Source organism: Notamacropus eugenii, chromosome 5, assembly GCF_028372415.1.
Source record: "Notamacropus eugenii isolate mMacEug1 chromosome 5, mMacEug1.pri_v2, whole genome shotgun sequence".
NCBI classification, from domain to species: Eukaryota; Metazoa; Chordata; class Mammalia; order Diprotodontia; family Macropodidae; genus Notamacropus; species Notamacropus eugenii.
In genome coordinates this window covers 327,280,618-327,295,522 of record NC_092876.1, presented here as the reverse complement: position 1 = coordinate 327,295,522, position 14,905 = coordinate 327,280,618, and the positions used below count along the sequence as shown (strand labels likewise).

Genomic DNA, 14,905 nt, shown 5'->3' with positions numbered 1-14,905 from the left:
TACACGTGTTATACTTATTGGACTGCTACAAGAGGGGTATGTGAGAGAGGAGGTGCTGCCCAGTGAGTATGGTGCTGAATTTGAAGTCCAAAAGACCTGCCCCTCTGAATGACTGGTCATGTTATTAAGGTCTTACATTTGAGTCAATTCAACAAGCATTTAAGTGACTGCTATGTGTGTCACAGAGAGAAAGTCCCTGCCTCCAAGGAGCTTACAATCTAACGAAAGAATACAACAAACCAAAGGAAGCTGAAAAGTGGTGGGGACGTGTTCTGGGGAGTGGAAGCCAAGAAGTTGCTGATGAACAGTTACTAGGAAGGTTGTGAACCCTCTGGAAAAGAAGGCTTTGGAAGGAGCATAGTGCTCTACCCTCCAGCTCTCCAGTCAGAGGAATGGGAGGGTGAGTAAAAGGGGATAATAATGCTCATAGTAGCTAGTGAACAGGGTTGTCCTCAGGTGAAGGAGATAATCAATATAAAATACCTCGCAAACTAGTATTACACATATATATAAATAACATACATACATATATAACAATAACGATTATTATTGTTGTAGTTCCTTGAGAGACCTTTTTTGAGACAGAACCTGTTGGACTTTTTGTAAGAAGGTTCAAAACAGAGAGCAGGGAGAGGCCTGCAAGGAGGGAGAAGCACTCACTTGGGATAGGGGGATACTACAGAAAGGAATGAATTGGAGCAATGATTAACGATTTCATGCGGTAAGAACCATGTGATGCAGACAAAAGGACCTCAGAGTGTCGGATCAATAAAGAGGCCACTAGATGGCACAATGAGTCAGGGAGACCTGAGTTCAAATGTGGCCTCAGACACTAGCTGTGTGACCCTCGATAAGCTGCTTAGCCTTATTTGCCTCAGTTTCCTCACCTGTAAAATGAGTTGGAGAAGGAAATGGTAAACCTCTCCAGTATCTTTGCCAAGAAGATCTCATGGACGTTAGGGACCGTGGCAACACGACCTGACTGAACAACAACACAGAGGCAGAAATCCCACTTCTTTACTCTCTCTACTCCTTTTTTGCAGTCCCATGTTCAGTTCAGTACTATAAGTCACAGGTCTCTGATGAAGAGATTGCCTGTTGGGAAAAGAGGGCTTCTTTTGATGTTTTAGGGCCTTGGATTCAAGTCCTTTATGTTTCCATTAATTATAAATAACATTTTTCCATTTTAAGCCTCATGAGTGCGAGTGGGATAATTCCTGTGGCAGCTATCTCACAGGGTTGTTCTGAGGTGAATGAGATAAGGCAACCAGCATGTGGCCTCAAGAAAGAGCTGAAACCAACGTCCCCAGTTCATTTGTGTAAGGGCAAGGAACCAAACAGGGGCAACTCGGTGGCACAGCTGATAGAGTGCTGGGCCTGGAGTCAAGAAGACTCATCTTTCTGAATTCGAACTTGACCTCAGATAGTTCCTGGCTATGGGACTGGGCAAGTCACTTAACCCTGTTGGCCTCTGTTTCTTCATTCATAAAATGAGCTGGAGAAGGAAATGACAAACCATTTCAGTATCTTTGCCAAGAAAAACTCATGGAGAGTGTGGTCCATGGCACTGTGACATGACTGAACAACAACGGCAGAGGCAGAAACCCCACTTCTTGAGTTGAATATGACTTCTGAAAATAACTGAACAACAAAAAAGAACCAAACAAGTGAGAAATTCCTAAAATGTTCCTAGGCCTTGATTATAAACAGAAGAAGAAACTGAGATAGGGAAGGTGGCTTGTCAATAGTTACAAAGATAGGCTATTGCGGAGTTAGGAGTCAAATCCAGATCCTCCAACTTAAAACTTCAGTGCCTCTTTTACTGTGCCATGATGCTGAGAGGGGGATAGGGTGGGACTGCTGGAGAGCAGCCCCTGAAGGAGGGTGCTTGATCAGGGTCTACAGTCTCCTTTCACCTCAGTCTGGGAAACAGCGAGCTAGTAGAATGAGAAGATTTAGTGGATTTAATGAAAAACCAGGGTGAAATAATGCCTTCTGAATTTGTGAAAGAATATGGAATCAGTGGGCTATGCTTATCTAAGTAACTTTTCTTTGTATGATATGCATACTCACAAATAGAACTAGAAATTCCTTAGCAAATAGGCAAATGTAAACCCATCCAAATGAAAGTCTCTTAACAAACCAGGAGCAGAACGAACACATGTTAATAGGCTCCCTTGGGGAAAGAAAGAATAATTCTACCAGCAGTGGCTCAAACTACAAAACATTCCTGATCACATTCAGAAATAGGGCAGGTTTTTCTTGCTGGGTCTTTGGTACCCTGTGATGAGGAATTCAGCTCATTTAAGTTCTACCGGCACACCAGCTGGTATCTCTGAATGGCCAATAAAAGCAACCTCAGGTACACTATTCATAACAATACAAAAATACATAACAATTCATTAGGACTTTCTGATGTCATTTTATTTTTTATGTTTGCCAACATGCAGACATGAAACACTCAAAAGATACTGTTAAAATGAAGTGAATCAACTTTTTTTTTTTTAAGAAACCTGAGAAATCAGAGCATTGACATTTGTAGTCAGGAATATCATGTTTTCTGCTAGAACAGTATTAAAAATATTTATTATATTAAAATATGTGAAAATACTTGCTTAGAAAACAGCTAAATTCTCCCTTTTATTAATACTGAACAGAAATGCATTTCTCTGAAATGGTTCTCTGTGGAATATCCAGTGCTGCTTGGGAAAGTGCTGAGTGCACAGCCAAGGGGTCCACACTTGTTACTACTGAACTTCCTGTTATGATATTGCTCAATTAGAACTATCCTTTTCAAAACAAAAGCTTACTAAGTCCACTGTAAGGTAATGAGCATCCTGTCAAATATCTCCAATAAAGAAGAGGCTATTGTGCTTGAGGACTTATTAAAGAATTCAGTATGCATAGTACTGATGACATGAGCAGGGAACACTTTGCCATACTTAAAAAAACCCCACTTATTATTTGTACAAACTCTGAAAGCTCCTAATAACAGTGGAAGCCAAATTTCACATGTAGAATAAAGGAGCCTTAACAAACTTCTTAACATTGTGGCCTCAAAAGGTTTTTTTTTTAATTTCATAATCCATCAACCTGCAATGGAGTAACTTTTATAACACACTTTCCTTTATAATGTAATAATTTTCCCTACAGGAAATGTTTGCTATATTTTCAGAAAATGTGTAACAATAAAATTAATTGTGTTTGTCTTTTTTTTTTTTGGTGGTGGTGGTAGACAGAGATGGAGCATTCAGAGAACCTGATAATGTGTTGTGTCCTTAATCTATCGCATTTCCTGCATTATCCCATTTCTTTCATTATGTCGATTTGCTCTCTTCCTGGTAGAGGTTATGTTCCTTAATGTAGGAAATGACTTTTTCTGGAAGCAGACACTTCACACTCTTCCCTTGGTACAAGGCTTGTCTTATGTGCGTGGCACTCAAATCACTCTGTACCACATTCTTGACTAGGTGTATATTGTGCTGATAGTGAGTTAAAATGGCTGATTCATAGATGTACTGTTTAGGGTCATGGCCAGCCCTGCTAACACATACCAAGCCAAACTTTTCAACTATTTCTTTTATGTGTTCATCTTTCCAGAGGTTGGGGGTTTGAAATGTCTTCAGGAAATCCGCACCACAGAGCAGCTTTAATTCAGGAGCAGCTGAAAAAACAAGGAGGTTCACTGTGAAGTTACAGAAGGATTGTTTTAAAGATGATATCACATTTATCTGGAAAACTGAATTCATTTTTTTTGCTCTGGAGGATGGAAGGTACTCAAATGTTTCAGTGTTTATGCTTTAAAAAAGCAAAAAATATAAACAGACCTCGAGCTAGACTATACACATGTTTAGTTAGTTCCTCAGTTAACCCTTGGAAGTAACATGCAAGGTAAGGGAGAGGATCTCTGATTACAGTTTTGTAGCTAAATTCAGTTCCATCCAATAAATGTTTATTAAAAGCCTACTAGGTACAAGACACTATTCTATTTTTAGGGACCTTGTTGAGCTTAAATGTTGAAGAAGAGGAGAGGGGATAGAAAAAGATACATATAATTTTGAAAGTAAGATAAGTATGAAAGAAAGGTCCAGGAAAACTGGTCTGAAAAATTTGAGGGAGGAAGCCAAAGTCAACATTTTCAACGTAAGACAAATAGCTGTGGTCCAAAGGACCACGGGCATTTCACTTTGTGCCACATCTTCATATTAAGAGTCAAAGGTAATCTAACATGTATAGGCTCAATCACATCACAGAAAATATCAGGATGACAAAAATCTCTCAGCCTCAATTACAGACCATTTGTTTCAAACATTTTTCTACACAAAGAAATTCCAACAGAACCAAAGAATCTGAGCAGTGTGTTGTGTTGATATTTGTTTAGTATATGCACTTTAATCACATGGTGTCTAGAAGTACCTTGGGGTAAGCTGTTATCTTAGCATAACTCAGTTTCCTTGTTTGTAATATTGCGAAGAACAAAAATAAACATGTCAGAATACGTTTATCTTTTAAAACTCATTTTAAAGTACTTTGTCTTTTGCTTCTTTCATAAAATAATTCCATCCCCAGAACACTGCAAATCTCATTTCAGTGTAATGCCATAGTCTACTAAAAGGAGGCTGCAGCTTCATAGATACTATTGCACATGTTGGGGGTGGGAGGTGGTGGGAAAGACCTAGTTAAAAAATGGACATGCATTCCTAGTATCCTTTAAAGCCTCACAAAGTAATCCTGCTAATTTAGAGTCTGTGGTAATTTGGACACAGCTAAAGTAGGCGGCTACTTCTGTACCATCTGTGTTAGTAAAAGTTCTGCTTAGGAGTGCAAAAACATTATGAGGGAGAAGTTTAGCTAAGTTAATAATAACCATGAAAAAGCTTCATTTATCTATCATAAATGGATTAATTACCAATGATTCTTATCTTTCTATTAAGGCATGACCTCTACTTTTGGTTAGTTCCTATCATACGTACTCAATTTGAAAAAAATACAATGATGTTAAAGTAATCTATAATTGATACTTCTCACTGTTTCAGACTGGCCTCTCAGAAATAAACAAACGTGTTGATGAGAGTTATAATGGAAAGAACCCTAACGAGATTCGAGCCCCATGTCACTAGCAAGTCACATTATGTCTCTGAGGTTTCATCTCCTCATCTATTAGATTACATAATGTCCAAACCACCTTCTGCTTCTGCAACTCACTGGTCCAAAACCTGATCCAGGTTTTACTCTCTTGTCACTATTGTAAAAAGAGAGCTATCTATTGTAAACTCTGGGGGTGATTTGCATATTTGCATGAATTCTGATTGTGAAGTGACATATATTGTTCTATTTACTAGTGTCTTCCTGTATATTCCTTGGCAGGGGGAAGTGAAGGTGGATGTATGGTTAATTAACTGTCACGTGTAGTGCTAGAAACCTGAAGTTCAAATATCTGGAAAAGAATCTGAGACAGGAAAAATAGAACAATGTGCTATACCCACAGAGTCTTAGCAAAGGTTTAGACCAGAAAACTAAGTCTAGAACACGCTAAATTTATTTTAATCACACTCCTAATAATCTTTACTTACTGTGTTAGAAAGACACCATAGTACCTTGGAAAAAACACCATCTCTATACAGAGGACCTGTGTTCAAATACCATTTCTGATACTTAGTAGCTGTGTGAACTTGGACAAGTTGCTTAACATTTCTGAGCCTCAGTTTCCTCATTGGTAAAATGAGGGAGGTGGACTAGATGGCTGCTAAAATGCCTCCTAGCTCCATGATTCTATGATCCTGTGAATTTGTCTTCCTTTTTTTCCTTATAAACAAGCTGTAGAAAATGAATTCGTGGTCAAGGGAAAAGAGAAATAGATGCTACAACTAGGTAATCCAGAGATAATGGCATTAGCATGCAGGGGGAGAAGTAATTAGAAATCATAATATTTGTGGTAAATTAGACATCCTTAGGTTCAGGTCTCAGACCAGAGACCAGACAATGGTCTCTGAATCCAAAGAATCAAATTGGCTCAGGGACCCAGAAGGTTAGGGAGCTTAGCACACCTTTAATTCAGTGATCAGGGAAGACAAGGAATGAAAGGTGACAAAATTTAATAAACATCGTACAAAGACAAGTTCCCAGCACCCGCTCTAAGTGGAGAAGACGGTGGCCTGGAAACCTAAATGTGGGACAGTGAGGCCTTTGGGCCCCCAAGGCTAGATGGTAACATCCTTTATGAACGAATTAACCAAAAATGCCTTTATTTAAACACTTACTAGGTGCAGAGCACTGTGCTAAACAGTAGTGACACAAATAGAAAAGCTAGACAGTCCCTTCTCTCCAGCAACTCATATTTTAATAGGAGGAGACAACATATAAAGGAGGGTACAAGTCAGATGGAAAAGCTGTTGTCTTTTGTGTGCATTGGTGAAGCATTTGATTGTGCATCTTCTTTCCACTGATAAAAACATATCTAATTCTGATGCTGGACCATCAGATAGTGCTTTATAACTCCTTTACCTATACATGCAGACTTCTTAGCCTTTAGTTTTTTTTTCATATTAAACATATTTTCACATTAGTGATGTTGTAAAGAAGAATTAGATGGGAAAAACCACAAGAGAGAAGAAAGAGAGAGAGAGAGAGAGAGAGAGAGAGAGAGAGAGAGAGAGAGAGAGAGAGAGAGAGAGAGAGAGAGAGCACAAATAGGATGCTTTGATCTGCATTCAGACTCCACAGTTTTGTATGGAAGCGGACAGCATTTTCCACCATGAGTGTTCTGAGACTGTCTTAGATTCTTGCACTGCTGAGAAGAGCTAAGTCTATTAAAGTCCGTCTCTGTACAATGTGGCTGTTATTGTGTACAATGTTCTCCTGGTTCTGCTTACTTCAGTCAGCATCAGTTCATGTACATTTTTCCAGGTTTTTCTGAAATCTGCCTCACTTCTTATGGAACAATAATATTCCATTACATTCATATACCTATAACTTGTTCAGCCATTCCCCAACTGATGGGCATTCTCTCAATTTACAATTATTTGGCACCACAAAAAGAAATATTATAAATATTCTTGTACGTGCGGGTCCTTTCCCCAATTTTATGATCTCTTTGGGATACAGACTGAGAAGTGGTATTGCCCTTTGGGCATAGTTCCAAATGCTCTCCAGAATGGTTGCATCAGTTTGCCACTCCACCAACAATGCATTAGTGCTCTGATTTTCCTACATCTTCTCCAACATTTATCATTTTCCTGTTTTGTAATGTTAGCCAATGGGATAAGTGTGATATGATACCTCAGAGTTGCTATGATTTGCATTTCTCTAATTAATAGTGATTTAGAGCATTTTTTTCATATGACTATAGATAACTTTAATGTCTTCATCTGAAAACTGCCTGTTCATATCATTTGACCATTTATCAATTGGGGAATGACTTGTATTCTTATAAAGTTGACTCCATTTTCTACATATTTTAGAAACGAGGCTTTTATCAGACATATTGGTTATAAAAATTGTTTCCCAGCTTTCTACTTCCCTTCTAACCTTTGTTTCATTGGCTTTGTTTATGCAGAAAATCTCAATTTAATATAATAAAAATTATCCATTTTGCATTTCATAATGTTCTCTATCCTTTGTTTGGTAATAAATTCTTCCATTCTCCATAAATCTGACAGGTAAACTATTCCTTGCTCTTGTAATTTGCTTATAGTATCACACTTTATGTCTAAATCGTGTACCCATTTTGACTTTATCTTGGTATATGGTGTAAGATTTTGGTCTATACTCTTGCCTTTTCTTTAAAATATTCAGGTAATTTCTAGATGGATTAAGAATATTCAGACAATCCATGTTTAGTTCTTCTGATACATTTGACTCTGGGAAATCATTTTATCTCTTCTGGTATAATTCTTTCCTACCCACCAAAGAGAATCCAATCTGAAGCTAATTTTTTGTGGACTGAGTTTTCAGCACCTTAGGCTTGGGTATTATTCGATTAAGTTAATGATGAAAATAAAAGAGAATGTATCCCAAACATATTGCCTATAGGGTAAAAGTGTGCCCAGTATCACATCAATGCTTCCTTCTCTTAGCAGTGACAGTCCTTCCTGTTCCACAATGGCAAACAGTACATTACAAAAGATTGCCTCTAGCGGTCAAGTCCACTTCAGATTTCAACTCTGGGCAAAACCGTCATCCATCCTAACAAAGGAATTCAAATGTTTCCTGTGAAATTCTCCAGACTAAGTAGCTTCTGCTTTTCAAGCTCAAAGAGAACAAATTGCTGGTGTTGTAAAAAGACAACCAATATAACTTGTCCTAAAGGCAATAAAGTGTAACAAATATAATGTCCTCAGTGTTCTCTGGCAGCTCACTAAATAACAATGAAAGGCTGCATCCTCAATGGATAATGGTCCTAAAGCCCATGGGCTTCTGCCTGGGCTACAATTCAAATGAGCAGAAAAAACTTGAGTCTGTGCCAAAGGATCTTGTAGCATTTTTTTCCCAGATGTTTTGTTTGGTGGCCCCAAATCAATAATGGTCACAGAAGTGACCTGTGTGGTGTCATTCAGAGAAGGAGAAGGGGTTAGCCAAAGGAGCATTAACCACCAGCAACCTACAGGATGTGGTTGGATCCTTGAAGGTGTAAGGCTTAATTAGGAGAGGTTTCCATTAGATGAAGTCAGATAAGAGCAGAGGTATTGGGGGTAGGGAAACAAGAAAGGAGACAGGGGAGAGAGAGAGAGAGAGAGAGAGAGAGAGAGAGAGAGAGAGAGAGAGAGAGAGAGAGAGAGAGAGAGAGAGAGACAGAGACAGACAGACAGAGACAGACAGACAGAGACAGGGAGAGACGCAGAGAGAGACACACACACAGAGAGGATTATTTGAAAAGTGACAAGTCATTCATGTAAGGTGACTCAGAGCCTTGGAACACAACATATTCAATTTAAAATGAAATGAGATCAAGTCTTTCCTCCTATAAAAAGGAAAGGAAATACCATCTAATACAAGAAGCTAATTCAGCAAAGCAACCAAACAAGTGAACATTTGCTTTAGAGAATCATATATAAGAATCAAGGGGAACAGTGAAGGGACTTAAGATGCCATCAATCTAGAAGCTTTGCAAGCTAAAATAGAGCAGAGTTCAGAGATGAACAAGAATATGTAAGTGAGTCTAAGGAGAGCAGCAAATCACAGAAATGATGGGAGAAACATTTCTACTGGCAGCAGGAAAATGAAGCTGCAGAAAGTAATATGCTACATTCACAGGGAAGAGGTATTAGACTTGTTCTGCTTGGTCCCACAGGGCAGAATGAGGATCAATAGGCAGAAACTAAAAAGTGGTAGATTTCAGCTTAATATAAGGAGAAACTTTCTAACTGTGAGAGAGGTGACAGAACAAGTCCACTGACTCTGAAAGTAGTGTGTTAGCTCTAACGGGAAGCATTAGAGGCAGGATGATCACTGGACATGGAATGTTATAAAGGAGATTCATAATTTCCAAGGCAGTGGAGTAAAGATCATTGAGTTTGGAATCAGAGAACATGGATTAAGATACCAGCTCTACCATTTTCCATTTTGGTCCTCTTTGAGCGCAAAGGACAACAACCAACCACCATTTATCACCTGGGTGATATTGAGCAAGTCACTTCAGCTCATTGGGTCTAAAGTCCATCCTTTGTAAACTAAAAAGGCTGGACAAGGAGATCAGTAAAGTCCCTTTGGCCTTAAATTCTATGGTCTTTAAAGTCCATTCCAAATGCTGAAATTTCATGACAGCAGACTCAATGGTAGATAAAAAGAAAAATATTGCTCTCCTTATTACATCATTCCCCACAATAATCTCTCCCTTCTCTGAATTACCATAGCACTTTGTATCTTTAATTACACTTTCACATTCTACCCCATATTAGAGTTATTTGTGGAGATGTCTTCTCCTTCCTATTCCACTGCAAGCTCTTTGAGGTCAGGGAAACTGACAAGTCTTTTTTGCATCCAGCTTAGAGCCTTGAATAGCACTTTGCTTATGGTAGGGGATTAAAAAATATTTATTGAATGAAATGAACAACAGAATACCACATGCATTTAGTATGGTATAAAAATGAATACCTATTTCATATATATATATATATATATGTATGTATAGATGCAGTTTACTTCACAGAGGCCAAATTATGCTATGTTACAACCCCTATTTTTCACTTGATTAAAATGTCTTTTAGTTACTTGAAATTAAAACAGTAAGAAAAAGGCCTTTATAGTTGTCTTGGTTATTTAGAGGGCTTAGAAGTTTTTAGAGATTTTCTAAAAGTGTTGCTGTGAAGAGCAAATGAGAATATGTATAAAATGCTTTGCAAATTTTAAAGTACTCTATATTATTAATTACTATTATTTTTTAAAAAACAATGTTGGAAAAGAATGCTCAAGACTCTTAATTTCTATGACCAAAAAACAGTCATTTTTCATTAACTTGCATTTTGAAGATCAGAAGATATTAAGTTTAGAGCTAGAAGTGACCCTATTGTTTAGAATTAAAAAAAACATTTCAACAATTCTCTTACTGTTTAGAATTCAAAAATAAATATTTTAAAAATTTAATTAATTTGTTTTCAGTTTTCTTGTTTTCTTTTTTTCAAAATTAATTTATCTGTTTTTAATTTTCAACGATCACTTCCATAAGTTTTAAATTTTCTCCCTCTCTCTCTCCTCTCCCTCCCCAAGACAGCTTGCAATATTATATGGGGTCTCCACATACATTCTTATTAACCACATTTTCACATTAGTCATGTTGCACAGAAGAATTAAAATGAATGGGAGAAGCCATGAGAAAAAACAAACCAAAACAAAACACAAGAGAAAACAGTCTGCTTCATTCTGCATTCTGATTCCATGGCTGTTTCTCTGTATGTGGGTGGCATTTTGCCTCAAGAGTCCTTTGGGAATGTTTTAGGTCCCTGCATTGCTCTAAACGGTTAAGTCTACCAGAAAAATTCCTTGCACACTGTGGTAGTTGCTGTGTACAAAGTTTTCCTGGTTCTGCTCATTTCACTCAGCATCAGTTCATATAAGTCCATAATATTCCATTACATTTATATACCACAGTTTGTTCAACCATTCCCCAACTGAAGGGCATTCCCTCAGTTTCCAGTTCTTAGCCACCACAAAAAGAGCTGCTATAAATATTTTTGTACATGTGAGATCTTTTCCAATTTTTATGATCTCTTTGGGATACAACCCTAGAAGTGGTATATCTGGGTCAAAGGGTATGTACATTTTGGTAGCCCTTTGGGCATAGTTCCAAATTGTTCTCCAGAATGACTGGATCAGCTCACAGCTCCTCCAACAATGAATTAGTGTTCGAACTCTCCCACATCTTCTCCAACATTTATCATCTTCCTGTTTTGTCATGTTAGCCAATCTGATAGGTGTGATGTGGTACCTCAGAATTGTTTTGATTTGCATCTCTCTGATCAGTAGTGACTTAGAGCATCAAAAAATAAACATTTCAACAAAGAACCAATCCAATCCTTTTTTTTTTGTAGTTAACAACTGAAAAGCAGAGTGGGCCAGATTACTTCTTCCCTTTTCAAGAAAGCCCAGTCTCCCAAAAGGGAGCAAAGAGATAGTCAGAAAAGCCACTTAGAGATAAAATGACCAAATGAGAACATTGCTAGTCTACTGACAGTCATTTAGGTTCATGGATACTGAGTTACATCTAGGGAATCTCTGGGGTTGCATGTTTGGGCTTGGGGCATACATGAGAAACTCCGTCCAAATGGCAACAGTTCTCATCTTCAAGATCACATTCCACTGGGGACACCATGCAGACATACATTTATACACAAAATAAATACAAGATAATTTTTTGAAAGAGGGATGAGCAGCTGGTGGAATCAAGAAAGTACTCATGGAAAAGATAGTTTTTCAGCTAATTTCTAGGGATTCTAATTGGGGCTGAAGTGGGGGTGTTATTCTAAGCACAAGAAACATCAGGAAGACCACTTTGGCTATATCAAAGGCTATGTGAAGGGGAGTAATGTTAATAAACCTGGAAAGATATACTACAGCCAGTACGAAATTTATTTAATTTTTATTTTTTTAATATTTAAAATGGACTTTACACATAGGATTATAGGTCTAGAATTAAAAGGACTCCAGAGGTCATCTAATCTAGCGCTCCTATGTCATAGATGAATAAACTGAGGTTCAGGGAGATTGAAACATCTTACCCAGGGTCACTAGATAATAAGGGTCAGAGGGGGGATCTCCTTCCTTTTGGGAGGACTGTCTGATCAGAATGTTTTCCTGACTGCTCCAAGTGAGACTTGTGTCATGCTTTGTAAACACTGGAAAAACCCTGGGAATTAACAGGAACAAGAAAAGCCCACATAGTTCATGCCATCATCATTTAAATTTGTGTTTAAAATTCCAAAATGTTTCAGCATCTGGTGAACCAACTTTATTTTAAAGGGCCAGTCCCTTTAGTGCATACTTTCACTGCTTAAAATCGCAGCAATATTTTATTTCCAATAAAGGATTTTCAGTCTAGGGATTATTAAAGCAACAATAACCATCACCATCCCAGACTAACAACTAGGTAAGTGTCTGTATAGAAGGGACTCTAGTCCATTTTGCAGCTACAAATGCTACTGCTTTCTTTGAGATGACAACTCCAAACCACAGTGACTAAGGGCCACCCTATTCCATCGGTGTGAGAAGTTACAAGGTCACTGGACTTGCAGTTAGGAAAATTCAGGCTCTGACACTTACTAGCTCTGTGATCATAGGCCTGGTATACTGCTTTTCTAAGCCTCAGTTACCTTATCTGTAAAACGGGGGGTGAAGGAGCAGGTTTGAATCTGATAACCTTTCAGATCTAATCATGTGATCAACACGATAACCTTGTGGGTGGGTAGGAAACATTTTACACCTTTGACATATGTGGAAACTGAGGTGACGAAGAATGGTAAAATGATTTGCCAAAAGTCATGTGGCTGGCTGGTGTTAGGACCAGGATTTAAACCCAGGTCTCCACTAGTCAAATCCTCTGCATCATGTAGCCTCTCGAACACTTCGTGCTGCTAATCTTCGTTTTATAATATTTTCTTCATTTAAGAAAAAAAGTGCTATTTACAATAATCACAAACCTGTATTTTCTGGAGTGGCAATATCCTCAGTAGGTATTTCAGAGCCTGCCCTGGAGCTTGGGGCCTCTTTCCTCCTGGGTAAGGATCTTAGCAATTCACTGTAGTGGTGTCTGGATTTTTTACAAAAAAAGAAAAAAAAGTTTCGATATTAGCTAATTATCACAGATACACAAAGGGATGACTTTATATTTTCAGATTTTAAATCACCATATGACTTTATTTATTTCAGCTTTGAATGAAGCAATTCATAAATACATTATATTCATCATCTATTTTAAGTTTTGTAAGAAATAAATTAAAATGATACAGAATGTTCCAAGTCTTCTCACTAAAAAAATATTTGTTGAATATTCTTTATTTCTCTAAGAGCACACACAGCCATTACAAAGGCATCTCAAAAAGGATGCAGATTGCCAAAGAAAATGCAGGCATTCGTAGATTTAAGAAAAATCAAATATAGGCAACTTTCAATTGATGAATGGATTGTATTTTTAAAAAAATCATTTGTGTGTGTTTCTTGGAATTCTGAAGGCATCTCCCCCTTATTATATAGGGGGTTAGGTTCCCAGGCTAGCAGTTTACAAAGAAACATATTTAGCCCAAAATGTATCCAAACTACAGTACTAGGCATATGCCAAAACTTGAATCATCACACATAACAATGTGTCCATGAGAAAATGTGTGTATTAGAATCTCAGTCTGGGTATCAGAAATGCAGTATTCATACTCCGGCCCCATTACAACATTAATAGCAGGAATGAGGATTCCCTTATCCTCATCTACTGCAAGAGGCTTAGGGGAAAGCCAGCTCAGTGATACCAGTAGCATCAGGTGGCCTAGGCCAAGGGCTCCAAAGGCATGGAGAATGTGCTAAAGAGGTGAGATTTGAGGGATGTGGGAGGGATGAGGAGTCAGATAGATAGGCAGGGCTTATGAGGTTCTACTTATGAAGAGTGGAATTAGACTGAGGATGAGAGAAGTAAGGTTGGGGTGGGAATGGGGTTAGTAAGGAATAAGAGTTGGGGGTATTCCAAGGTATCAGTTAAACATATTTGTATCCCCAACACTAAGCACAGTGCCTAACATACAGTAGATGTTTAGTAAATGCTTTTAAATTGATCCATGATTCCAGACTTCCTGGTAGGTGGCTTAAGTGACAATAGTGTCCTTTCTCTTCTACAGTTCTCACCAAAAACCATGCTCAATTTTTCTATCCTAAATGATGCTTCTTTTAAGGTTTATTGCATGATTCAAAACTTCTAGGGAGCTTTCCTTGATTAACTTTCCATCTATTTGCCTGTCCTAGCACTTAAGATACTCTTTTGGTGTTAGTTGTTTAGTCAATCAAACTAGTTTTCTAAAATGTTAGATGCCAGCAGGATACTTTAAGAAAGATACCAGATAAACAACTGGACTTTCAGGCAGGGGACCTGATCTAAATTCTGACTCTAACACCCACCATGTGGGTGAATTTCTTCCCCTTTCTGAGCTTCAGTTTACACATCTGGAAAATGGATAACACTTTTACTCCCTTTCTCACAGGGGTGTTGTAAGGAAAGTCTTATTCAACTATAATAACAATAATAATATTAATAAGAAGAAGAATAAGAAAAATTATGGATTGGAAAAAAATTGTATCTGACATCTATTTTGAAATCCTGGCATCCAAAATCCATTGGAAAGTGACACAAATGTATGAGACTAGGATTTGTTTCCCAACAAGTAAATTATCAAAGAATATGAAGAACAACTGTCAAAGAAAAAAACTCAAACTA

At 37.8% G+C, this 14,905-nt stretch overlaps 1 protein-coding gene across 3 annotated transcripts in view; it reads right to left on the bottom strand.

Moving 5' to 3' along the window:
• Positions 1-2,402: 2,402 nt before the first annotated feature.
• The window catches only part of NMNAT3 (nicotinamide nucleotide adenylyltransferase 3), a 144,235-nt gene continuing 131,732 nt past the window's right edge, over positions 2,403-14,905 (bottom strand). For all 3 annotated transcript variants that reach the window (XM_072613515.1, XM_072613514.1, XM_072613512.1), the window contains 2 exons: positions 13,131-13,240; positions 2,403-3,664 (listed from right to left, as the gene is read on the bottom strand). In XM_072613515.1, coding sequence (XP_072469616.1) covers positions 3,318-3,664; positions 13,131-13,240 — 457 coding nt within the window. In that variant the 3' untranslated portion in view covers positions 2,403-3,317. The remainder of the gene's footprint in view (positions 3,665-13,130; positions 13,241-14,905) is intronic.